Source organism: Candoia aspera, chromosome 2 (genome assembly GCF_035149785.1).
Source record: "Candoia aspera isolate rCanAsp1 chromosome 2, rCanAsp1.hap2, whole genome shotgun sequence".
NCBI classification, from domain to species: domain Eukaryota; kingdom Metazoa; phylum Chordata; class Lepidosauria; order Squamata; family Boidae; genus Candoia; species Candoia aspera.
Window position 1 is genome coordinate 19,351,074 of NC_086154.1, and position 26,910 is coordinate 19,377,983.

General features: G+C 38.6%; 1 protein-coding gene across 1 annotated transcript; it reads right to left on the bottom strand.

The window, feature by feature from the left end:
* Nucleotides 1-3,221: 3,221 nt before the first annotated feature.
* Nucleotides 3,222-23,454, bottom strand: IHO1 (interactor of HORMAD1 1). The gene is made up of 7 exons (XM_063296560.1): nt 23,383-23,454; nt 16,518-16,692; nt 14,891-15,048; nt 12,808-12,970; nt 12,517-12,592; nt 5,915-6,018; nt 3,222-4,328 (listed from the first exon to the last, which is right to left on the bottom strand). Exons 1-7 carry the CDS (start codon nt 23,436-23,438, stop codon nt 3,222-3,224), a joined length of 1,839 nt encoding a protein of 612 aa, XP_063152630.1. The 5' UTR covers nt 23,439-23,454.
* Nucleotides 23,455-26,910: the final 3,456 nt, after the last annotated feature.

Genomic DNA, 26,910 nt, shown 5'->3' on the forward strand with positions numbered 1-26,910 from the left:
AGAATTGCTTAAGATGAGAAGCCATATAAATCTCTTAAACGAAGAAACAGTCCCTAAAATGGGAAAGTTGGGACTGGACTAAAATTGTCCACTGTTGGCTTCTTGAGAAGGGGGTCCATCAGTACCTCCTTCAAGGTGGCAGAACCACCCCTCCCTCAAGGAAACTGATACCATCATTTGCTCTCAACAGTATATCTCCAAAGTGGCCTTTACAAGCCAGAAAGGACATGGCTCTAATGGATTCACAGCCCAGAGGACCCTCTCCAGGTCCTTGGGAGTCATACACTCAAATTCATCCCAGCCAAACCCACAGGACTCTGCTTCAGGCCCCTCAATGGGACATGCCCAGTTGGATTACATTTTTAAAGTTCCCATGAAAATCCATGCACCTTTTAACACTCATTTCTCCTTTTTTTTTTAATCATATGGCATAGCAGTTCCATGTTCATGCTGCTTTTGTCTCGCTGGGAAATCCTTGTGAGGTCCAGCAGCCAGATGTGTAGACTATTTAGCCGTGACAAGTCACATTGCCCAGGATGCACGAGGCGGCTAGTCTACACTGCACCAAGTTGGGCTGAAAGTGACTGGCCCAAGGTCACCCAGCCGGCTTTCATGCCTAAGGCGGGACTAGAACTCACAGTCTCCTGGTTTCTAGCCCAGAACCTTAACCACTAGACCAAACTGGCTCTCCTCATTCCTAATATGATTTAATAAGCATTGTTCTTAATATGGGTATTTTAATAATCAAAGTTCATGAATATAGCTGATATTGCATGCATTCTTCATTTCATACATTTAATTGCAAGCTGCAATGCAACATTAGGAAAACTGTAAACGTTAGCGGCAGATTCGAGTTTGCATATATATTCAGAAAGTATATCAAAATGTGAGCCAAAGCAGCTTCTCTGCCATCATGATCTCTGGCTTATGAGGAGAGGCTGCGGGATGCCTGAAAATGCAGAAACATAATCTCAATTTCATCACATGGGGATTGTGTGGCAAAGTATAGAGCAAGGTTGTAGCTTTGGGTCCAACAAATCACAATACTGATGGGGAGTAAGATATGCCTTCTAGGGATGCCTTTTCTGCCCTGTTGTAAAAAAAATGGCACAGATTTTGAAAAAAACAGAGATCATCCACAGAATGACTATACAAAAGTTACATTTTTTCTGAACTCAGGAGAAATTAAGTAGTAATCTAAACTCTACAGTACCAGACTGCGGCAGCAGAATGGGTCTAATCAAAGGAAAAGCACTGCTGAAACGAATCAGTTTTCTAGGGTGTGGGAGAGGTAGTGCCTTCATTTACAAACCTCCCTAATGAAACCAAGAGTTTCTTTCAATTGCTACAAAAATGAAAAACTGCTGCTGGAATTATCTGGATTACCTGAATCTCTCCATTGACACCTGGGGAGAGAATCAGTCTCTTCTCCCCCACTTTAGTTCCAATTATGGCAAACCAGACAGGAAAGCAAGATGAGAAATGTAAAGTTCCTGACACTTCTATGCATGCTGCACAAAATGGGCTTCTGCATGGCAGCACTAAAGGGTGACAGCTGGTATATATTCTAAGTATGCCAAGACAGTTTAAAGAACTGCGGCACTGATTGCACTTTGGACTGGCTTGGCCAGGAGCAGAATAGGGGCTCTGTCTTCACCGAGAACCTGGGGGAGGAAAGTGATGGGGTGAGGAACATCTCTTTGGGAGCGGCTTTTGGCACCAAAGTCCAATCACACAGGTGAGATCAGAGAACTGCCATTGAAGGAACCATTATCCGTTGTTTCTCCCCTCTCCAGTTCTCCCCCTCCTTCTTGTGGGGGGTGGGAAGAGAGGAGACCCACCCTTCAGTTACCATGGGTGAAAGTAAAGCAGGGAAAAGGATTCTCACCCTTTCCCAAAGCAGTGTGGGCTACAGAGCACTCAGGGAAGCAACTTTGCAAGCTGTACTCCCTGGAGCGCAAGGTGCAAAGCCACATCTCTTGGCTTTAATGCTCCTCTGCCTTAAAATGCTCCCCAGCTTTGGTAGAATGGTGCTGAACAGTGCTGTATAGGAAGCCTTAGGGCATGAAACACAACCCAGTGTGCTCTACAGGAAGACTGTTTTAACCATATTTTAAACACACCCCCTTCTGCTCAAGTGCTACAGCACCTAAGCTATTGCGGGGGGAGGCAGCTGAGCTGCTACAGGAAGCCCCTCAGCAGGTGGCACCCCTTTCTAGTGCCTGGAGATCAAACAGGCCCACTTCCCCTCCTCCTCTCCCTGCCACTGCTTGGCAAGAGAAGTGGGAGAGACAGATTTTTGACACTTGGAAGACTCTCCCCCTGGAGTCCTGGCAACTGAAATGGCTCCAGAGATGGAGAATGGGAGGACATGCCTGGAGTAAGACCTCCAGTGGTCAGTAGGAACAGGGCAGACTCCTCTCCTAAGTGTACCTCAGAATATTTTGCCACAGCTTGACTGCCTGGTGTGGCTTGTTGCAGTGGAAGTGAAAAAACACCACTTCTGAAGCAGCACAACCAGGGTAAAGGTCGCCTTCACAGATCTCTGCATTCACGTCCCCAACAAAGAGCTTGTGGAGCATCTTTACAGCCAGGCAAGCAGAATGTGTAGGTGAGCCCCAAGTCCCTTTAATCAAGTAACACATCAAGGCATGTGGGACCTGCTTCTTTCAGCTGCTTTGCACTTAGAGTAGCAACAGGATATTCACTGTAGATACCCAGTTGCAAGAATCTTCTGAGTCTCAGAACCGAGGCCAGAATCCACAGAACATTTATTGTACAGGCTTAATAAACACATTTCTCAAATAGATACTGTATGCTGTCTTATAAATCAAACATTATTTGTTCCTGTGCTCACAACCATACTAAGTTCAGAATGCCTCTTGTTTGGGGCATTCTATACATAACAACAGTGGGGGGAAATTACGTTTTTGGGGAGAAGGCAAAAAGCAAAGAGCCAATACAGACATCCTGAAAAAAACAACCTCAACAGTCATATATATCCTTTCCCATCTCTAGACCTGCAGAGAAATTAAATGATATATGCTCTATTTTTCTACTTTAATATAGTATGTCTCAAATGCCACAGCATAAAGCAACTCTTCAGTGGTGGTGGTGGATCCAGGAGGATGTTAGAATTACTGTTTACAATACAGAAAAGGGATTGTTTGGTAATGTTTTACAAGGACAGTTCCATAGCAGACGATAAATGCAGACCGCTTTTAATCAGAATACTCACTGTCAAAAAATAATTGGCAACAGGCTGTGGCACTCTTGGGGACAGGAGTATTGCATGTCAGGGAGTAATTATCAAAAAGATCTAGCCACTTTAGCTGGGTTTGGGGAAAGGAACTTTCTGGAGAGGAGCAGGGGCAGAAACAATGGTCGCTCTTTTTAGTGCCAGTCCTCTCATGGAAATTGGGCATGGGCTGTTGGTTTTCATGGGAGAGAAGAACAAGCTTGGATTTCTGTGCCTTTCTGTCTTGGATCTTGCCTACCTTTTTCTCACTCACAATCAGAGGCCTCAAGCTATCAGATTCCCTCGCACCCCTACATGGGTATTCTGCATTGGCATACCCTTTTCCTGTTGTTTCTTGTTTTACATTAGCTCTGGTATATTTCAAACCATTTTCTTTCCTGGAGGGGTACGTTCTTTTCCTCTGGCTACACAATCTTAGCTTTCCCTGTTTAACTCTGTTTCTGTTACCTTTATTCATCATCTTCTTGCCCGTGACTAGTTTCTCCCTTTTTCCGTCATCTGCATGATTTCGCATGAGCACATTATCCATTTGAGGATGGCTCAGCTGTGGAGCTTTGGTTGTGCTGTATCCTTTGGCTTGGTTGTTTCTCTGGATCACTTTCCTCACTGGAGTAGCTTCGTTGGGCTCTTGAGTAGGTAGCCAGTTTCCCTCTTGGCTTTTTGTAAGGAGAGTTGCACTGGAGCAAGAGGTGCAAGTAGTTTTGTCAGCATTTGGGCCTCTGGATAGAATATGGCTCTTCTGCTGCGTGTTGAAATTTTCTTTACCTTCTAAGGCAGCCTTTTCAGAAATGCTTCCAGGAGAGATGTTTAAAATATTCAAGTGGGAACTATAAGATAATTGGTCCAAGAGCATATCTGGAGTAGTCTGGGAAACACTGTCCTTGATATGGTGAGGTTCTCTGGGTGCAGAAATGAATGCTTGTAAGTCATTCAGAATTTTGGAAAGCTTCACGAGGTCCAACTGTTCGCAGAGCTTCATGTGTTGCTCCTTCTGCTGAACTGTTAATTGCTCTAGACCATCTTTTAGTAAGTGAAGGCTAGACTTCAGATCTGAGATTTCTGTGTCTTTCTGTGGAAAGTGGTCATAAGAGCAGAGAAATTGGGCAAGATGGGTTTAAAAATGCTTTCATTCCAAATATCATATTGCCTATAATTTATTGAGCTTTCCTCTACAACTGAAGGGCATTTCACACATATTTTCCCTGTAATGTGTAGGGGAAGTAGGTATGGTTGTTTAATATATAGGTAATAAAGTATTTATTATTATACTTGGAAGTCAAACATGCAGTACCTTCAAAACACATGAACTGTTCTTAACATTTGTACAACTTTCATGAAACAAACAACTGATTTCCTACTTCAAATTTCTCATGCATCACAAATGCCGTATTTTTTTCCCCTTAGGGTTTTATCAATTGTGGGTTATATCCAGCACCATATAAGAGGACTGGAACTTGTGCAAAGCAACATTATCTTACTTTCTTTCCTCTTACACCCCACATGTCCTCAGAAGGCTCTGCAATTCTTTAAAGCAAAGGTAGAGGATGGACATCTGGATACAACCCTGTGATTCTATTGTAACATGAAATAATGTAGTTTCATCTTTTAACATGCTGTGAGCTGCCTCTGGAGAGTTAAATAATCATACAATTTGTTATCGATGTCAGCTTTCAAAACTTTACCACTGAGGAACCTGAAGTATTAAAAATGTAAATCCTCAGTGGTAAAGTTTTGAAAGCTGACATCCATAAAAAAGATTGTGATTTGGGGTCCCTTTGTGACCCTAAGTGATTTTCCAAATGCTGAGACCCTTATTAACCCGTATCAGCTTCTTGGCTGTCTTCAGAGTGCTATATTGCAACTCCAGGGCAAAATATTTTGTTCTGCTAATGAAAGGGAAAATGTTAGCAACAAGGATTTTTTTAAGGAGAGCAGTCTTCTTCGTCTTAAAAAGCCTCTAACCTGGTTATCTACAAGGTAAGAATTATGTAAATGGTTCAACCAGGCAAAGAATGTTAATTTATTAAGTCATGAACCAAACCTTAGTAAGCTCTTAACTTTCCTGGATTTATTTGCAAAGCTATCCTTGTTTCCATTAAGTCATATTTTCCCAGAAAACATATGTGGTATAGCTTCTGAGAGCTGGACTTCTATTATAGGCAGATTCGGCATCTAAGCAACCAATTGTACATCTTTAATATTAGGTAGATAATTATATCATAGCAAAACTGAACTGTTTTCATCCAATCAAATAAATTCCAAGGAACATATCAGTTTTTCTTTCTTTCTCACTAGCTGAAAAAAGAATCTAGATACAGGATTAAATAAAGGTAAGAATTTTCCATTACTTTTACAAGTTACATTCTGTAAAATAATTTGTGGTACATGTAGTATATGATCATGTAATTTTTAAAATGTATTTTACTGACAGGCCATCAATGATGGCAAACATGCAGCTTTTGGAACTTAAGGTTTTGATTTGCAGAAATAGTCTTGAACATCTAAAAAGATTATGATTATTTCATAACATATGATATGATAACATAACATATGGATGTGTCTCTGAAGACACAACCTGATAATAGACTATATCTTCTGAAGAAAAAGTGACGCTGGAACAAATTTCAGCTCACTAAAGAACAATTTTACACTCACCTCTTGCAGCCTTTTCTCCATTCCCAGTAATATCTGTCCCATTTCATTTTTCTCACCAAGGGCATTCAGTAACAATCCATAATGGGACTGAGAGGTTTCTTGCACTAGACACAGAAATCAATACAAACCACATTTATTCTGTCACCTGTATACATGAATAAAATGCCATTCCAGGTATTTCAATGGAATTGGATTGAAATAGTACAGTTTAGTGACACAAGCATGAGGCTACCCTAGATTATGAAGTAGATAAAAAATTTAACAGACAGAAGGCTGGAAAATTTACATGATGCTATTTGATTTGGCATTAAATTAAAATACTTTAAGAACTGTATGTTGTCATTTTAATCTGGTCTGTGAAGTAACTTTTGCTACAATGATACAACAAGGATAACCCTCTTGAAATAATTTTTTGTTACCTTATTGTTACTCATAACCAACATCCCAAATAATTTTATCCCTCAACCCTCCAATCTCAAAACAATTCTGCCTTTCCTCCATACCCTTTATCTCCCCATTTCTGTTCTCATCCCACAACAACTGTGAGTAGTTAAAAACCTCACACACATCTGATGAAGTGGTCTGGGATCCACAAAAGCTACCGTGATAATAATTGTGTTAGTATTTAAAGAGCTACGAGACTCTTGTGATGGCTTTGCCCAATGAAAACGGACTCAGTCTAACCACTTGGGTTGCTTTTGTCTTAAATCCCATTTATTGATTACACATAGGGAAAATAGGCTTTGGTAATTTCTACATATCTGTCTTCAAATGCAGAATTTATTGTGCCATCTTGTTCTCCTCCACTCATGAAGTGTGTTCCAGAATATGCAGCCTGGGAGATTCTGGCATACGCACAAAATCAAAAAATATTTTCTTGGAGTAACATTTTGAACTTTCTCAAGCTGAAGATTCTGGAAAGCCTGCCATTACATATTTACAGTATTTATTTAACGAACTTATATGGCTCCCCATCTTATGCACAGTAGCTCTGAGCAGCTCACAAAAACAGCAATAAAAACAGAAACAGAAACAATAAAACCAACATCAAAAGACCATTCCCAGCAGCCCCCCAAAACACTCCCCCCTACATCCACATTTATAGTTACTGAGCTCCACCAACCCCTTCACCCAAAGGTCGGGGGAGGAGCCAGCTCTTCAAGGTGGTAATAATCGGGATAATGCCCATGTCCACAGTATACAGGACTCAGTCCAATTCATCTGCCACATCTGCCCTAATGACCAAGGCAGTTGGTGGATAACCACTGCCATTTGGTATTGCATCAAATGGAGTGTTTTCTAAAACACTGCCTGCTTGTGGAATATGGATAATAAACTTGAGTGAACATAATGGTTACTTGTGTTCCATTGTATATCACATTTCAGGTTTTTTTCAAAAAATTCAGATCCTAATTTGCTGTAACCTGAAGAGAAATGCATCGTCAATGCTATATTTACCAAGGGAATAGCTCCAGCTGCAGCTAAGTGAAAAGGACAATTCTGATTTCAGTTAGAGTTTGCATTTTCAAATGCATGGTTCAGTTATAATCAGATGGGACAGAGTTTTGTTTTGGTATGGCCCCACAGTGCTCCCTAAGTCCAGGGCCACAACTAGGGTCTGTGTCACCCGGGGCAAACATGGATTCTGCACCCATTTTGGCACCCTCGCAGAGCCCGGGGCACATGCCCTGGTTGCCCCCCCCCCCAGTTGCAGCCCTGCCTAAGTCATTTAATGAATTGATCCTATGCTAAGAGAACTGAATGGATGGAATTCAGTTCTGGTTTCCCAAGTACTTCCCCAATTTACTCCCATTTATTCAAAGAAAATGCCGATGGAAATTATAAAGACTGTGCCTTTATAATTCCATCAAGGGTTGTTAGGAACGTATGTTTAGGAATTAGCTTATTTCTGATTTCCTGGCTAAATCTAGAAGATCTGAAATGGAAAACTGTCCTTGATTGGGATGATCAGTCTCTCCAAAGAGTGGGGCTTTCATATATTCTACAAAACTCAGAGAACAGGCAAGAAAAAACAATGAGAAGAAAGAGAAGAGGTAAGGGCCTGCCTATGAATTCAACCTGTAGGTTAGTGATCTCGTTCAACCATTGTCTAAAAAAAAAAATCTGCTGAAACCCAAGAGCTTATTTGAGGAAGTAATGTACCTAGTTTGCTAGGCTGAATGTGTTGGAGTTCTGTGTTTTATTGTTGCCTTCCCTTGTTTTCTCTGTATATTGCTTTTCCCCCAAACAATTCTTCATCTCTAGAAATTTGGCTTCATTGGTTTTATAAGAGAATTTCTCATTTCTGGATTGGCATATGGCTTGTTAAGTTCTGTAAGTCTGGATTTGGGGTAGGAAGACCAAAAACACTTTGCCTTCTATTTTCCTAACTTTGGGCTGAAGGGAGCAGCTCTGGGTAGAACAGCTAAGAACTCAGTTTGACCGTCTAGGGCAGGATTTCTCAACCAGGGTTTTGTGGAGCCCCAGGGTTCTGCGAGAGGTCACTAGGGGTTCCCTGGGACATCACGATTTATTTAAAAAAATATTTCAAATTTGGGGAACTTCACATTGAACAATTCAGTTTAAGAACACTGTTAATGCATATATATAGGCCTATACATGAAACAAATACAATAATTTTGTAGCTTCTGGCCTATATTTGAACCTGAATGCACAGGGGTTCCCCAAGGCCTGAAAATATTTCAAGGGTTCCTCCAGGGTCAAAAGGTTGAGAAAGGCTGGTCTAGGGGTTCAGTTTGATTAGTGGCAATCTAATCATAATTATCTTTTATTGGGGAACCCTTGGAAGAAGACGACTTCCACAATGGTTTTAAATTATTTCCCCTCCTAGTCTGTAACAATGAAATACATACATCATTACTTTGAGCTTTGGGCTAAGAGAGGATTAAAATCAGTTGAAGGAAAAAAAACGCAAATGTACAGTATATAGCCAGTACTCACAGATGTCTTGAAACTGAATATCCTTTATACTCCTTGTTTTCCTTTATATCATCTATTTTATATTTTTAATAGTCTATACCTTTCCTATCCATTTGTACTCATGGGGCTGCTGAATCTTTCCAGTATTTTGCAAAATGTCTATGCTGCTCTTCCCAATCTTTTATTTACACAATGCCACTTATTCTTTCAGATGGCAACCAAGTAGATCTTAGAATATTATACAATTCATCCTTTGAATTGAATTTACTACCATTTCCCAAAAGATCATTATTCTTGAGGAATGTGAACATGTAAATAAAACTGCCTTTTGAATTATTACAAAGCTAGCATTTCCCATTATTAGTTTGTAGATCTTATGTAGAAGCAGTTAAATCTATCGCTGATGTTGCAATTGCTACTGAGCGTATTACTTGACCTTATTTAACCTCGTTCAATAACTACAAAAAGCAGAAATCTCATTAAAAATGAATGGCTAGCTATTGTATCTGTCAAATTTCCTTGAATAAAAAGTTCTTTACATCCACTGCAATTATTCTTATTAATGGATATTACATTATTGCACAAGACTACAGCTGAAAAAAGGATGCAATTTTTTTTCTTTCCGTCCTAAAATGACTGTGAGTGACTGATTCTTCACTAATAGCTCATACGATTTCTTTTGAGCTTATTAGTTTAAGCAGCAGGGAAAGTACTGGTGCCCTTAGTCTGGCTTCTAAAAACATTTATACAAAGTCCATCCATTTTCTCAAATTACTGCATCTGAACACCAGGTCTCATGTTTTAAGATTCCTTTAGTGGGAATCTTAAATTTTTAATTGAAATTCTCAGAAATTCTTCAGGCAATGTAATCCAATAGATAGTCAGTTTTTCAGAAAATACTTTCAGAGGATTGGAGAAAATGTACATGCTTTGGTATTATGCAATTTGGGAACATTATATAACACTCAAAAAAGAGTTTCAGTAGTCCTCATAAGCCCATTTAGCTGCTCACTGTTTATTCTTAACAAAACGTTCACGAGTAATACAAAAGCTAGCTGTGTTTTATTTTATTTATTTATTACTCATATTTAGCCACCGCCCATCTCCCCCAGAAGGGACACGGTGGCGCTGCGGGTTAAACCACTGAGCTGCTGAGCTTGCCGATTGGAAGGTCGGCGGTTCGAATCCACATGACAGGTTGAGCTCCCATTGCTAGTCCCAGCTCCTGCCAACCTAGCAGTTCAAAAACATGCAAATGTGAGTAGATTAATAGGTACCGCTTTGGCGGGCAGGTAATAGTGTTCTGTGTAGTCACGCCGGCCACATGACCATGGAAGTGTCTACAGACAAACGCCGGCTCTTTGGCTTTGAAACGGAGATGAGCACCGCCTCCTAGAGTCGGACACGACTGGACTTAATGTCAAGGGAAACCTTTACGTTTACTACCTATCTCCCCCAGAAGAGGGACTCTGGGCAGTTTACAATAAAACCTATGGCCAGGAAACATCAGCCTTTTTTTTTTTTTTTTTAAATGATTGATTAAGCTATCTATAAAGCTTTGCCATAAGCTCTGGCAGTGAACAGACAACTATGCCCAGCAGCATGGAGTGCTTAAATGTCTTCTGAAACATTTATTATAACATTGCTCCTGCTGCGCTACATCAATGGTGCATGTCTATGCAATTATTCAGTTGCTGAAGAACTGCACAAATGCATAGCCAAAAATAGACAGCAGCGCTTGTTTAGCTATGACATGCATATCTGTTTTTCCCAAAACAGCAACTCTACATCAGAAGCTAAACCATTGCTTTCCTCAGAAGGGGCCATAATCTCAAAACAGAAGAGCTCTATTCATAGCAGCCAGGGACTTGGACATTGCCCATCTGATGCCCTGTGAAATCTAATACACCAATTCATTCACTGCTGCTTTTCTATTGACCAATAAAAAGGAATATATACATTCTTCCTCCCAAAAGTCTGACAGCTACATTCTTAAATAGGTTCATTGAAGGAAAACTTGTGAACCGAAAGTAGAAGGCAAGACCCTGGGCTTTAAAAGAGAACACAAAATCCATCATGGTTATTTAGATGGTGGGAAGATAAGTAACCATCCCTGTGAACCCAGTCAAACAGCAGTATTTATTAGCAATCACTCTTGCAAAGATGAATCAATGTGGATGGAGGACACAATACACTGAAAGCGGCAGACTCACTTTCGTCATGCATATGACATTCTTCTACGTGATTTGTTATTGTGGTAAATGTCAGGTGTACTTTTCCAGAACTTGGAGAACTAAAAAGAAGACTGGGATTTGTTCCAAGACAACTACTGGAGGGAAGAAAAAAAAAAGAAACGAGGAAGCGTAGGAAGAATTCCAGATTGCCAAGACTGTTGCAGTGAATCACTTTTAGTGTTTACTATCTAAACAGAATGTTTTATTTGCCAAAATGCTTTACAGTTGTGTGAGTGATCTGGAGAAAACAAAGAACTGCAATTGCAATTTGCAACTATATTTGATGAACAAATATAGCTTCCAGAAAGTAAGCTATGATACCTCTCAGAATTGTCCCTGCCTAATATTTTATATTTTTTCATGGTCCTTGCACATGCTACCTTTATTATCTCTGAAATATTTCACTTGTTCTCCTGCTTAGTATCCTGTATTTTCCTGTAATGTCGACTTGTCTTGACCATAATAAGCAATAAATAAATATTCATATAAGCATTAAAATATAGTATTAACAATAAATGAGGTAGCAACTAAAACAGGACAGAATAAAACATTCATTAAATTATTCATATGGCCTAATCAGATGAAAACAACCTCTCACAGAAAATAATGTAATACAGATGCCAGCCACTCCTTTTTAATTTAGACACTTTATGTTGGAAAATCATGGTTCACGAAACCATCTTTCTTGTATCTGCATAGCATTCTTCTGGTAAGAATACAGGTAGTCCTTACCTAACAACCACAATTAACATTGGAATTTTGGTTGCTAAGCAAAGCAGTTATTAAGCAAACCATGTGGTCGTTAAGCGAATCATGCAGTTCCCCACTGATTTTGCTTGCCGGAAGTCAACGGGGAAAGTAAAAAATGGTGATCACATGACCACAGGATGCTGCGACAGTCATAAATGTGAACTAGTTGCCAAGCATCCAAATTGTGATCATGTGACCTGAGGACACTGCCACGGTCGTCAAGTGTGACCACTGGTTGTAAGTCTGTTTTTTCAGCACCATCACAAGTCTGAACCATAACTAAACAAATGGTCATTAAATGAGGACTACCTGTACAAGAATACAGCCTTGCTGGGTCAGGCAAAAAGTCCAGCATTCGGTATCATGCAATGACCAGCAAGATATGTTTGGGAAGCTGAGAAACACAGACAAGTATCGAAACAGGTCTTTTTCAATGCCTCTTCCCATCAGCTATTATTTATGCTATCTGTTATTTGGGATATAGTATACAGGCATCAAGACCAATGGGGATTGCTAGCCCAGTCTTTCAGGAATTTTTCAGCAATCTTCTTTCCGACTGAAAGTATTTTCCAGAGAAAGCCATACCATCAGGAAATACCCCCACAATTGAATGGATGTCAGTACAGCGACTCATTTGATCTTATTCTCTGTTGGTTACAGAATATTCCATGTACCTACTTGTCTTAGAAATGTTTCCCAAATCATTCAAAATAGATTTCAGAGTTTCTTCTAACATATTGAAGGAGGACTGCAACTGAAAAATAAATTAATAAATAGTTTTGCTGGCTGATGTGTTTTCATTTCCTTTATTATGTTTTCTGATTATTCAGTGTTTTCAGTTGAATCAGAAAGCATCTACAGAGAAGTTGCAACTATATTTTATCATATAGTAATAAAAAAAGACAAAATATGAAAATGTACTACAACTTTTCTACCTCTACTTTCACCTTTCAGTTTGGATTCACTTACCCTTTGAAGACTCTCTTTGGTGTTCAAAATAAAACCATTTAAAATATCACTGCAAGGGAAATATTCAGAAATTACAAACTTTATATGTACATTAATCAGATGCAAATGGACAAGCAAAGCTGGGAGAATCTCACAAGATTGTGTGTGCAATATACAGTAATATCTATGTTGGAAATGCCTTAATTCCACATTAAAATATTATGGAACTTTTACAGTCAAATAAATTCCATTAGTAAGAATCTCAAGCTGACTTGCCTTTCTGAAATGTTGACAGATGGCTAGCACTAAAGCTGAGATGCTAGCAATTGTATGAATTATTATTTTAACCAGCCAGGTTAATTAAATACAGAACTTAACAAGAAGAGATAAATGGAACCAATGAGCTCACATAAATCTCCTATACTGGTGCTTAAAAGCATTTTCACATACAGCATTTCCCATCTCCAATCCCTCACAAAGCTGTTTAAATTTGACCCTCAATCTTTCTAACTTCTGCAGACCTGAAAACGTGCAGTAAATACAATAACCCGATCAATGCTTACCTTCTAATTGACCAAAAGGAAAGTGAAAAAACATCAACCAGTGAGCGTCACCCCCCCGACTTACTACCGATCCTAGAGCATATTTTCAATGCATGTATATGTATTTGGTAGCTGGCATAAATAAATAAGCAAGCAAGCAAGACAGGATGGAAACTTTCCACACTTAAAAGCTTTTTGCAGGCAGTAAAAATAAAATCACCAGAAGTAAGTCCTTTCTAAAATAATTTCAGCCACTGTTGCATGATGCTGCCACAACTGAAATGGGGAGAAGGAACTCTTTTAAACAAGACTGGCAAAACACACAGGATGCTGAACATCTTGAGAGCGGTGGTGGGAGCATTATGGCTACTTTAACCCTAGGAACAGGGCGGTGCAGTGAGAAAGAGTCCCTACCAGTGGGAAAGTAGCCCACCCATGACCTGTGTAGATCTGCTGCATTGCAAAGGGAAAAATCAACTTTGCTCAGTTTCAGGTCAGAAATAAGTAAATGTAGCTCTCCAAACCAGCCAATCTAACAAGATCAGGTGCGTTCAGAATGGCTCCTGAATTATTCCAGTGCCTCTTGTATAGAGGTGCTCTTTGTATGGGAGGAATTGCCATTTTGTAAGGGAGCATCCACGGATGGAAGATATTCTACTACAACCCAAAGCTCACAGGGAACAGCAACAGGAGCTGCCTAACACATTTATGTAACACAAGATGACACAAAATATGAAGCAAATTACGTAAGTTCAAGTCCAGCTTTTGAAAAGATTGAAACATCCTTGCGATGCAAAATTTATCTTTGGAGACTCTGCAGAGAACAATAAAATTAGACAGTGTGTGCTTGGCCCCTGGTCTCTGCACTTTGAAAACCTATAAATATGATGTACGGGTAGTCCTCGCTTACTGACCACTCATCTAGTGACTATTCAAAGTTATGATGGTGCTGAAAAACAAGACCTGCAACTGGTCCTCAAAGTTGCAACTGTTGTCTCCCCATGGTCACGTATCGAGATTTGGATGCTTGGCAACCAGTGAGTATTAACGGCTGCAGTGTCCCACGGTCACATGATCACCATTTGCAACCTTCACAGCTGGCTTCCAACAAGCAAAGTCAATACAGAATCTGGTAGGAAGTTGCAACTTGTGCTTAATGATCTGCAGCGATTCACTTAATGACCACAGCTGGAACTGATGTCATAAGTCAGCATGGTCACGTGACATCATGCCTAACTACTGCGTTGCTTAGTGATGGAGTTGCCAGTCCCTACTGCGGTCAGTAAATGAGGACTACCCAAATATCTCTTTCAACAGATGGTTTAGTTTATTTTTAACTTTTTAGATTCTGTCTTTTATTCTGTTTTTAAAATTTTGTTAGTTTGTTACTCACTTGAATAGAAAGGCAGGGATTATATCAAATATAAAAACATACATACACACACACAATACTTTAAGAAACATTAACTATTTCTTGTAGAGCTTAGATAGTTGTACAGTGTTGTTGTTTTTAATAGGAGGAAGGGAATTAATTTCTCAGCTTGCAGAAAGTGTCTGCATACTTATCATGTTTTTCCTTGATCTTTTTCTTATTCTCTTCAAATTGCTCCAAGACACCTTTGAATCTTCCAGCAAGATTATTAATGGAGACATTTTCCTTTTCCTCTCTTCCAAAGAGCTGCGGTTTAGACTGGTATTTGGCAAAAATACTGCGATCATTCTGTTTTTATCAGGAAAATGAAAAATGTGAGTGTTTAACATAAATTAAGAAAAAGACAAATCAGTGGCATTCTATCACTGCTTTCTGAGTGGCTGCACTAGGTAGAATTGTATTTTTTCAAAAATATTTACTCCCCCATTCAGTCAGAAGGTTCTTACAGTAACTAATATCCAAGGCTAAATTTACTGCATCCTAGAACACACCTTTAGTACTGATAGCCTGCTGAACCTTATGTATTTTCTTTGAGAAATTCTGGAGAACTGGCAAAGTGCCAGATGATGGCATGAAGGTAAATGCTGCCTATTTAAAGGTACTGGTTTATAATGAAAAACACAGGAATCTTGTCATTTCCATCACAAGCTCTATGAAATTTGCCAGAAATTTTGGGTAACATGAGAATTATACTATAGCAGCCTAATACAGCCTAATACAGCATCCTCATTCTTAGATGATCCAATCTGATATCTCTAGGAAGCCCATAAGGAAACATGAAAGTGCTTTCTAGCTTTGCATTCCAACAACTTGGATTCACTGGCATGCTGTAACTATATTCAAATGTCAGAGTAAACTGTACTTTAGGGTGCTGCAATAAGGTACTACAAGTTACTTCAAGCTTCTGGCTTAGATGTCTATTCTCGCTATCCCTACCTCCCATCTCTTTTTTTATGTGGGTAGAAGGAAAAGTGTGGAAGATTCTACTTTACTGTTTAGTACAGCAGTTGACAAACTCTTTAGTACAACAGATGACAAACTGTAGCTAACATTAACTAATGTTAGGCTCAAGGAAGCAACACGGAATCATCAGTACTACATGCATGCTAACCATCAGTATGGAATGCATGTTTAAGCTAACCATGGTTAAGATTATCCATAATAAATAAACCACACATTAATCAGTAACTACTTCCACCCATCAAAGGTAGTCAAAAGCAGAAATAGAAGTTCCCATCCTCCTCCCAACCACATCAGGGAACGAAAACAGCGTGAGACTTTCTGCAACTTGTTCCTATTCAACTCTTCTGCTAAGCTGTGGCACAAACACAGCCTCTCTCAAAAGTTCTGATTAGCTACCATGGCTTACAACAACCATTTAGAATATTTATAAGAATATAAGAAAATAGGTATCAATATTTCTTATGTGAGAACATAAACAAAAACATGATTTTCTTTTTATCTATGGTGTCTCAGACATGCTTACTATGATAAAGTAGTCATTTAAAAATGTAGCAGCTTTATTTTTTTATCCAACAATATTTACACTGCACAATTTTAAAAAAAGACTGAAATCCACAGATCAGTAGGAAAGTTCATGCTGGGATTTGGGGTAAATTATAGCTCTTACCCTATTCTGCCTCACTGGATTGTTGTGAGTCTAATATTTAACATCCAGCTTTTGCAGAAGGAAGAGCATCACACCCTAACTTTGACTAGGCTGTGGAATACCAGCATATGATACACATTGGACTCACTTCTTGAGAATTTTGCTGTGAACCTCTGTCCTGTCTTTGCTGGATACTAAGTTCAACTGGGGCTGACGCACATTGTGAATTCTCTGGGCAGAACTGGGAGCCAAAAAGGAACTGAGAATCACTCATACTGTTGTGGTCACTGGGAGCGCTGTTCCAGCCAGATGATTTATGGGACCTGAAAAAGGAGAGGAAAGCCTCAAGCAAGTGATATGAACAAATTGTAACCGGTGTTTATAAGTTACTGTGGGAATCCGTTTAACTAAACAGAGAAATAAGAAAAAACTTCCCAATTAGTAAATAAATAATATGCACTATTTCTTTTTTTGTCTGCTGTGATTCATAAATTAGTCCAAACCCCTTAATAAAAATGCATTTAACGTCTATCTATCCTGGCATATTTTCACCATGGAACTGAAACCGTGAGACAACCTTCACTCCTTGTCGTTTAAAATTTAGAATAAGAAATAATTGGCCTACAGCCAATACCTTCACTCCACTATAAACTCTGTATTTTCCACTATCTATGATCTATAAGTTTGGACTGCCATCAGGAGCACTGTTATTTTTTCCTCATTGGAAATCTCAGAGTTTGCAGGGATGAAATTCTGCATTTGACCTCGCAATTCGTTTATGTCACCATCTTTAGCTATCTGCCATCTTAGGGAATAGAATATTTATACTATGTGCCAGCTGTTTTATTTTTCTGAATCTTTCAGATAGTGCTTCTTGGATACAACTCACACGCTGACGTGTTTATTTGATATCAGTGGCTCTATTCCAACAAAATGTACCTTTCCCTTTTTTTCATTACTATTTATAGGAAACTTGAGCATGTTGGATTAGAAATACTGACATATCAGAAAAATGATTGGGAAGCAAATGACTGTGGAAATGTAATAAATATGCAAATTCTTGCTATCAATATAATAAAACCAATATATGAATTCAACCGAATACCAGATGCAGACAAAGCCCTATGCTATGCACAAATTACATCTCTAAACAGCAAATGAATACCACCTACCACAATGTACTTTTCCTCTGTCCCTAGTAATGATGGAACTTGGTATTTTAAAATAGTTAGCAAACCATGAAGAGGAACATCTGCAATAATTTCACATCAAAATTCTGACTTACAGCATGTGTCCTTTATACTCAAAGCAGTACGTTAGGATTCTTTCAAATGGGGAAGTAAGGCCATCAATGGAATGAGATGATCTCTACCCCAGTCCATACGTACAGTCATGAAAAAGTAAAATTTTGACTTCAGCGTATTTCAACATGCAGATATTTGATCTGCATTTCAACAATACTGATAGATAAAGGGGATAAAATATCATGCACCATTTACATTTTATACTGCATTGTGTAATTTAAATAAATATAAATGCACATTTTGCATGAGGAAAAATAAGTACTCCCCCTACATTTATCACTACCTCAAATACCTAAACTTAGAATCAGGCGCACCAGATCAGGTGCAAATGATTAGAACATCATTAGAGAGGATCTGGTTGGAACCCGCCTTATTGGAACCTCAGAGATTTAGTTTGATTTGCTCTTTGTTGTTGAAGTGTGTGCTATCACCATGCCTAAACTGAAATTGCTCTCTGAGGCCTTCAGAAAAGAGGGCAGATATGCCTAAGGATCTGCGAAGGGACTTAAAATGATTGCCAAACAACTGGATATCAGTCATTCTAGTGTCTGGAAGATCATCTACAAGTGGAGAAGATTTCAAACAACTGCCAACTTGCAGAGGCCAGGCTGTCCCAGAAAGTTCAGCCTGAGAGCAGAATGCGGGAGATTGAAAGAAGTCTCTAAGGACCCCAGAATTTTATCACATGACCAACAGGTAACTCTTGCCACTACTAACGTCAAGGAGTGTGATCTACCGTTACAAAGGAACTGCACAAATTAGATCTACGTGGGAGGTGTACCAGGAAGAAGCCTTTGCTGTCCAGAAAGAACATCAGAGCAAGACTAAAGTTTGCTCATGAACACCTAGGCAAAGAGCAGGATTTCTGGAACAATGTGCTCTGGACAGATGAGGCAAAGATAGGGTAATCTGGCCATAAGACCAGAAGACATGTTTGGCGAAAACCAAAGACAGCATTTCACCAGAAGAACCTGATACCAACTGTCAAGCATGGTGGTGAAAATGTTACGGTTTGAGGCTGCTTTGCTGCATCAGGGCCTGGGCAGCTCACCATCACAGAAGCCACTATGAATTCTTCCTTGTACCAGATGGTGCTTGAGGATAACATGAGACCATCTGTCAGAAGACTGAGGCTCAACTGAAAGTGGACCTCGCAACACGACAATGACCCTAAACATTCCAGTAAATCCACCAAGGAACAGCTGGGAAAAAAAAGAAAAGAAATGGGGGGTTCTGGAATGGCCAAGTCAAATCCCTGATCTAAATCCCATCAGGATGCTGTGGGGTGATTTTAACACAGGCTATGCGTGCAAGAAACCCCTCAAACATCAGCTGAAAAAATCCTCCAGGGAGGACTGGCAGACAGTTGTAAGAAACGCCTACTTGCGGTTGTTTCTGCCAAAGGAGGCAATACCAAGTCTTAGAGCCAAGGGTGTACTTACTTTTTTCACAGAAGGAAATGGCATAACTGTTAATTTTTTTGTTGAATAAATGATTGAAAAGTCAATTTTTCATACCTAGTTTTTAATTACATCACCTTTATCTTTCTATATTGTTTGAATGAAGATAAAATATTGATATGTGCACATATACTAAAAAAAGGAAAAACCTTACATGGGGTGTACTTACTTTTTCACATGACTTGTCGTATTACCTTGTCACAATCATCAAGCTGCTATGATTATGCCAGGTTCCAGCTTTCTCCTGTTGTGGTGGCATGGTTTTTGGAAATGAGGGTCTGATCTAATAGTTATTCTTATGCGTCTGCCATCATCTAGAGAGACATATACTATCTAGCAGAGTAGCTAGCTTTGATTCATTTCAAAGCTATTAATATATTATAGAAATGCTGCATTATAGCAGAAATGAATGCCAGGTCAAAATTTTCAGCCAAGTTATAGAAGTCTGACCATAAGTTTGGCTATGAAAAAAGAATTGGGCAGTTCCATAGATAAAAAATAGATAATAAGCTTAGAAAATGGTAGCTCTGGGTCATAGCACATCTCCTTCAATGAGATCTTGATCTAATGAAGGGAAAGCTGAGACTGACTTTGACTTGTGATACTCAAATATCACTTTACTACTGTCAGGCAAATCTTCATGACAGGAAACTGAAAATCTTAAGGAATGGTCGAACAACCTAACGTTTAAGCATCACATTTTTATGATGAGTCATATCACCTTCAATACTGCTACTCCCCTCTTTTTCTGAAAACTAGTATCTCTATGTATTCACTCAGTGATAGAATGAAATGTTAGAGCGAAGAGTGATACACAAAATACACAAAATACACAAAGTACTTTCGAAGGGTAGAAATTATGCCACTCCTATTCTGAAAAGCAAGACATGCAAGCATGAAATTAGCAAACTATAAATGGATCCTCATGTTTAGTTAATGTATTTAGCATTCAGAATATGTACAGAGGCACCCTGATGCCTCAGATTATGGATTTAGCTCATAACTAGGGCCAAATTTCTCTCCTGTAAAAAACTATCAAAAAATTAAAATGTATATATACCTAAATATTCCCAGTATTATGTTAATAAAGAAATCTAAAGATGTCTTTCCTTGATGTGGGAGACTAGAGGGGGGAAAGCTGCTTCTACAGAAAGCATATGCACTGGCCTGACTCCACCAATAGCTCAAACATTATAATCTCTGCCAATTTTTTAATTTTTTTTTTTACATTTGCATCCTCTGTGCAGACTGTTCCCTGCCCTGAAATGGATTATGCCGTCTTATCTCCGAGCCAAAGGTTAATCTTTGCCCTAAGATAGATTTATCCACCCCACATATTGGGACAAATATCTGAACTATACATCCAAACTGAATATACTGTGTCATGCTGCCTGCTGGTTCAAGGAGGGCAAACAAATTCAGATAGTTCAAGTCACCTGCTACAGCTCACTGTAACTTCCTGGAAAATATGCAACACTACATAAATGCATCAGAATTAAGCTGGCATGAGATGATCAACACCAAAAACTAAAAGAGTAGCCATCCAGCATCTAGCCCGGTGTTTCTCAACTTTAAGATGTGTGGACTTCAACTCCCAGAATTCCCTAGCCTGCAAGTTGCCAAGGTTGAGAAGCACTGGTCTAGACCTTGTATTTCTCCAGGGTTTGCAAATAGTTCTGCATCATTAGTTGGAAAGTCAACTGTACCTGTATCTCACATTCCTAAAGGAAGAACTTCAATGCTATCATCAAAAAGGATAATTCCTCCCTCCCTGTGAGATTTTCTTCCTTCTATGAGTTTTCGTGTGCTATTGTGGCTCTTTACATGACTGAGAAAAAACTGTAATACTAGAAGTGATTTGGATATGACTCTACTAAGCTTAACTCCAGAGACTTGTAAAAAAAACCCCAAACCCCTAATCCTAGACCATAACACAATCAAACAGCATGTGGAAACTGTCAGAAATATTAATTGTACTGTTTCCATGTTAACACCTTCTGCTTTACAAATTCTATTAATCTGCCTTATTTGCATTGTTTTTAATTATTTTCTTGCTTTAATTTTCTTCTTTAAGCACCATCATAACAAAGCAAAAGAGCAGAAAATTCAGCACCTATATTGGTAGATTTTCACAATAGTTTTACTAATACAACTTAGATAGCATATGCTCAGTGGGCCACATTCCTCACTTAACTGCACTGCAATTAACATACTGATTATTCTGACTATGGAATATTCTATTTCTTTCTCTCTGTCTCTTGTGCCTTTTAAAAAAATCCTTTGCAATTTTTTCTTCTGGCTCTCTACAGGGGGAAAAAAAAGTTTGTTCTTGCTACTACTTAGATGCAAGAGCTATTTTTATATGATTTGATAAAGAAATGAATAAACTTAACTCATACCCAAGCTCATAAGCATGTAGAATATGCTATACTGCTGTATAATGAGTAAATTATATTTTGAACATTATGTTTCTTTTCAGTGCAGTTTTCATCAACACTGAAGAGGTCTTTTCACATAATAAACTCAGTACTATAAAAAAAAAAGCCCAAGAGAAATCACAGCAATAAAATGCTTACAAAGCCTCCAGAAATTTCATCTGGCAGTCAAACAATAATTTATGCACATTTTAATATTTCCTCTCAAGTAAACATCAGGCCAATGTTGTTCTAATCTGAAAAAGGCTGATATTTTCAGGAAAAAAGTAGCAAACTGTACATTCTCTCAGATTTAGTGGATATTTTTGTACATCATAATTAACAGTGAGAGTGCTAGTCTGGTGTAGTGGTTAAGGCGCCAGGCTAGAAGCTGGGAGATGGTGAGTTCTAGTCCCGCCTAGAAAGCCAGCTGGGTGACCTTGGGCCAGTCCCTCTCTCTCAGCCCTGGGAAGCAGGCAAGGGCAAGCCACTTCCAAAAAGCCTTGCCAAGAAAACTGCAGGGATTTGTACAGGCAGTCTCCAAGAATCAGACACAATTGAACGGATGTAATATAATATAATTATAATAAATAATACTAGCAGTATCACCTTTATAAATTCATACTACAGATTTCCTTGATTTACAAAACTATTGGCTTCAAAATACATAACCATGTGTGGCATCCTTTGATTTTAAATTTGTAAATAGGCTAAACAAATGCTTTTGTTGTAAATTCACTGGGACATCAGTGATTTCCTATGCTAAAAGCAAGGATAGTATGCTTTGATCACTGGGAATTATTCAAATATCATGAAAACAGTTTTGACATGAACAAACCACTGTTCTCATAGTATCAGAGAAAAGCTTATGTATTTAATTTTATACTGTGCCTTTCTAGCCACGAGTGGTGCCCAAGGCAGCTAAGAGTAACAAAATAAAAATAACAAAGCAATTAAATATGCAATTACGAATGATTAAAATACACAATTAACACCACATTTATAAAACAGATAGCACCTAATCAATTCTGCCGACATATTTATGGATGACTAAGTATTCTAACAGGGACGCGGTGGCGCTGCGGGTTAAACCGCTGAGCTGCCGATCGGAAGGTCGGCGGTTCGAAACCACGCGGCGGGGTGAGCTCCCGTTGCTAGTCCCAGCTCCTGCTCACCTAGCAGTTCGAAAACATGCAAATGTGAGTAGATCAATAGGTACCGCTTCGGCGGGAAGGTAACGGCGTTCCGAGTCGTCATGCTGGCCACATGACCCGGAAGTGTCTATGACAACGCCGGCTCCAAGGCTTAGAAATGGAGATGAGCACCGCCCCCTAGAGTCGGATTCGACTGGACTTTACGTCAAGGGAAACCTTTACCTTTACTAAGTATTCTAACTTTCCTGAGCTGAAATTCCTTTAGTCCCAAATAGATACCTGTACATTTTTTGGAAATACTAGTCATTGCAAGTACATAAACAAAATTGCCAAATAAAGAGTTAGTACTGGATTCCTACCATTATGAACTACAAGACAAAAATGGCTATTACTCAGTTCTCTGCTTATGAGCAGGTGTCCAACTAGCTTTTGTCAGAAACAGGATGCTAGATTAGATACTCTTTAGGCTGATCCATCAAACCAACTCTATCCAGCCCTGTTCTCCTCCATTTATGATTACTTGTAACAAGAATTTGACATAAGGTCCACACTAAACAAATTATGGGTACCACTGGCCACAGTTTGCTTTCAAATCAAAATTAAAAGCCATGGTTTGAAGTCATGGTGTTGATAATGATAACTAATACACATGAATAACAATGGCAGCAATAAGCTTCTTACCCCATTTTTGGTGGAGTCATAAATAAATCTTTGGTATTCCAAAGATTCAGATTCATCTCTTAGGCTTGTCTGTTACAAGAAAGATAGAGACATATGTGAGGCTTGTTATAAATGTTACATTTATTTTTCTATGTCTATCACAAAATCATAGATTTGAAAGGAGCCACTTGGCCTAATGGATACAATCCTTTGCAGGAATCCAAGTTAATGATTTCAAAGCCCAACAGATGGATGTTTGGCTTCCACTTGAACACATTCAGTCAAGGGGAATCCAGCACCTCTCTGGATAATTAGTTCTCCTGTCATTATTAGGAAGTTTGTTCTAACATTCAATCAGAATCTGCCTACTGGTAATTTAAATCCATTATTCCATGTCTTGCATTTTGGAGCAAAAGAGAATTAGTAACTTCTATTGATGCAATGTAAAACTGCATTTGCATTTTTTTGCGGCCACATCACACTGCTGCCTGTTACTCAGTTTGTAAGCAATTATTATTCCAAGACTTTTTTACAAGTATTATTACCAAGCCAAGTATCTCCTATCCTATAGCTATCCATTAATTTCTATTTCTTTAGAGGATATCTTTTCATTTTCTCTGTTGATAGGGTAGAGAAAGGGACTAAAAATAATAGTATAAAATTGATAATTTTTGCATTTCTTTTTTAAATTTTAATATATTTTTGTAGACATTTAAATATGTGTTTGTGTGTGTGTGTGTGTGTGTGTGTCTGTGTGTAATCTCTAGGTCTGGTGGTTAAGGTGCTGGGCTAGAAATCAGGAGTCTGTAAGTTCTAGTCCTGCCTTAGGCACGAAAGCCGGCTGGGTGACCTTGGGCCAGTCACTCTCTCTCAGCCCAACTCACCTCACAGGGTTGTTGTTGTGGGGAAAATAGGAGGAGGGAGTATTAAGGTATGTTTGCCACCTTGAGTTATTTATAAAAATAATAAAGGCAGGATAAAAATAAAATAAGAAAATATAAACAGGGAAGGAAAAAAGAACAAAAGAAAGGGATGAACGAGTAGGATATAAATGAGTAAACAAAGGATTTACAAACATCATAAGGATTATAATTTTCTAGTATTAATTAAAAACTAGTGTCTATTCCAATTTTGAAGTTTGTATAGATTTTATGCAGAGAGAAACTGTCATGAGTAAGGATGGCGAGCAGGGGGCTCCCACTCAGACTGTCAAGCGCATGCGTAGCACTGAGGAACTGTTCAGCCATTCAAAGAGACACAGATCGGGACCGCCTTAACCCTTGGGGGTTATATGTCTGGGTTTTCCCCACGCTTCTTCAGTTTGTTAGGATTCTTGTTAAGTAGTAGTAGTAATAAGTAGTAGTAATAAGTAGTAGTAATAAATATTAGAGACCAGTTCATTGTCTCAGTGTGTTTCCTGGTAGTTAGGACAGAAACTCACATTTTGGATATGGTACAGACCCATGTATTGAATTGTAGTCTAAGAAAGATTTCCAATTTGAATTAAATTCTATAATAGATTTATCCTGAGATACAAAGTTATTCTAGACATTGAAGCATACTCCCACAATTTAGTTACCGTTCTTGCATACAGGAATAAAATCTCCTTTCCGATAATACACATATAGTATCCTTGAAGCAGTTAGCACATACATAGCTAATTCAGTATACTTAGTGAGAATATACTATATGGTTTAGTAAAGTTTAATAAAGATGTTGCAGGTTGAAATGGGAATTCAGCTTTTAAGATTTGAGTTATTCTGTTATGAATCATCTTCCCAAATTGCTGAGCTTTACAATTTTGCCACCAGGTGTGAAAGAATGATCTGACTTGTTACATTTCCAGCAATTTTTAGAAAATTAACTATCCATTTTGGCAATCAACACTGCGATAATATACCAATGATAAAGTTTCTTATACTGCTTTTCTCTAAGCATAACATTCAATGTAAATTTTATATTATTCTTCCTTTGAAATTCCCATTGTTGCATATCTATTAAAGCATCTAAATTCTGCATCCATTAAATCATACAATATTTGACTCGTTCAGTTTCTGAATCACCAGGAATTTATAAATATGGTCCAGCAGATGCTCTGAATAACATATCATACGATTTTCAAATTCAAATTTCTGCTTTTTTCTTCATAAAATAAACAATAGTGAGGCGAAAGGGGAAATACTGTCCAGTGAAAAAATTAAGGACATAATTTATCTTTTTCAAAATTGGGAGCATTAAAGACCACTTAAATTGTCAAAAGCTTTTTCTGCACCAAGAAAGTTTTTCCTGATTTATCTTGTCAAAATATATCTGGTATTACAACTCATGTATCTCTTCAGAATAAATCCAATCTGATCAGAATGTATCATTTCAGTTAAAAAACCATTTATTCTCTTGGTGAGTATTGCTGTGGAAGGCTTATAATCTATGTTCAATAGGTCTATATGACCCTGGATGAATTGATTTGTTTCCTTCTTTACAAATTAGAAAGATAAATCTCAGACTAAAGAGATTAGGGGAGACCCACAGATCAGCTAGATATGAGCTCACTAATATTCCTAAGGAATATGCAGTGGAGGTGAAGAATAGATTGAAGGGACTGGACTTAGTAGATAGGGTCCTGGAAGAACTCTGGACAAAAGTTTGCAACATTGTTCAGGAGGCGGCAACAAAATACATCCCAAAGAAAGAGAAAACCAAGAAGGCAAAGTGGCTGTCTGCTGAGACACTAGAAGTAGCCCAAGAAAGAAGGAAAGCAAAAGGCAATAGCAATAGGGGGAGATATGCCCAGTTAAATGCAAAATTCCAGAGGTTAGCCAGAAGAGATAAGGAATTATTTTTAAACAAGCAATGCGTGGAAGTGGAAGAAGACAATAGAATAGGAAGGACAAGAGACCTCTTCCAGAACATTAGAAACGTCGGAGGTAAATTCCAGGCCAAAATGGGTATGATCAAAAACAAAGATGGCAAGGACCTAACAGAAGAAGAAGAGATCAAGAAAAGGTAGCTAGAATATACAGAAGACCTGTATAGGAAGGATAACAATATTGGGGATAGCTTTGACGGTGTGGTCAGTGAGCTAGAGCCAGACATCCTGAAGAGTGAGGTTGAATGGGCCTTAAGAAGCATCGCTAATAACAAGGCAGCAGGAGATAATGGCATCCCAGCTGAACTGTTCAAAATCTTGCAAGATGATGCTGTCAAGGTAATGCATGCTATATGCCAGCAAATTTGGAAAACACAAGAATGGCCATCAGATTGGAAAAAATCAACTTATATCCCCATACCAAAAAAGGGGAACACTAAAGAATGTTCAAACTATCGAACAGTGGCACTCATTTCACATGCCAGTAAGGTAATGCTCAAGATCCTGCAAGGTAGACTTCAGCAATTCATGGAGCGAGAATTGCCAGAGGTACAAGCTGGGTTTAGAAAAGGCAGAGGAACTAGGGACCAAATTGCCAATATCTGCTGGATAATGGAAAAAGCCAGGGAGTTTCAGAAAAACATCTATTTCTGTTTTATTGACTATTCTAAAGCCTTTGACTG

Coding starts and splice junctions, on each gene's coding strand:
- IHO1 (XM_063296560.1), bottom strand. CDS start 23,438: ATGAATCTGAATCTTTGGAATACCAAAGATTTATTTATGACTCCACCA. Junction 15,049..16,517: donor CACAGCAAAATTCTCAAGAA/GTGAGTCCAATG, acceptor TGATAAAAACAG/AATGATCGCAGTATTTTTGC. Junction 12,593..12,807: donor CCAAAGAGAGTCTTCAAAGG/GTAAGTGAATCC, acceptor TTTATTTTTCAG/TTGCAGTCCTCCTTCAATAT.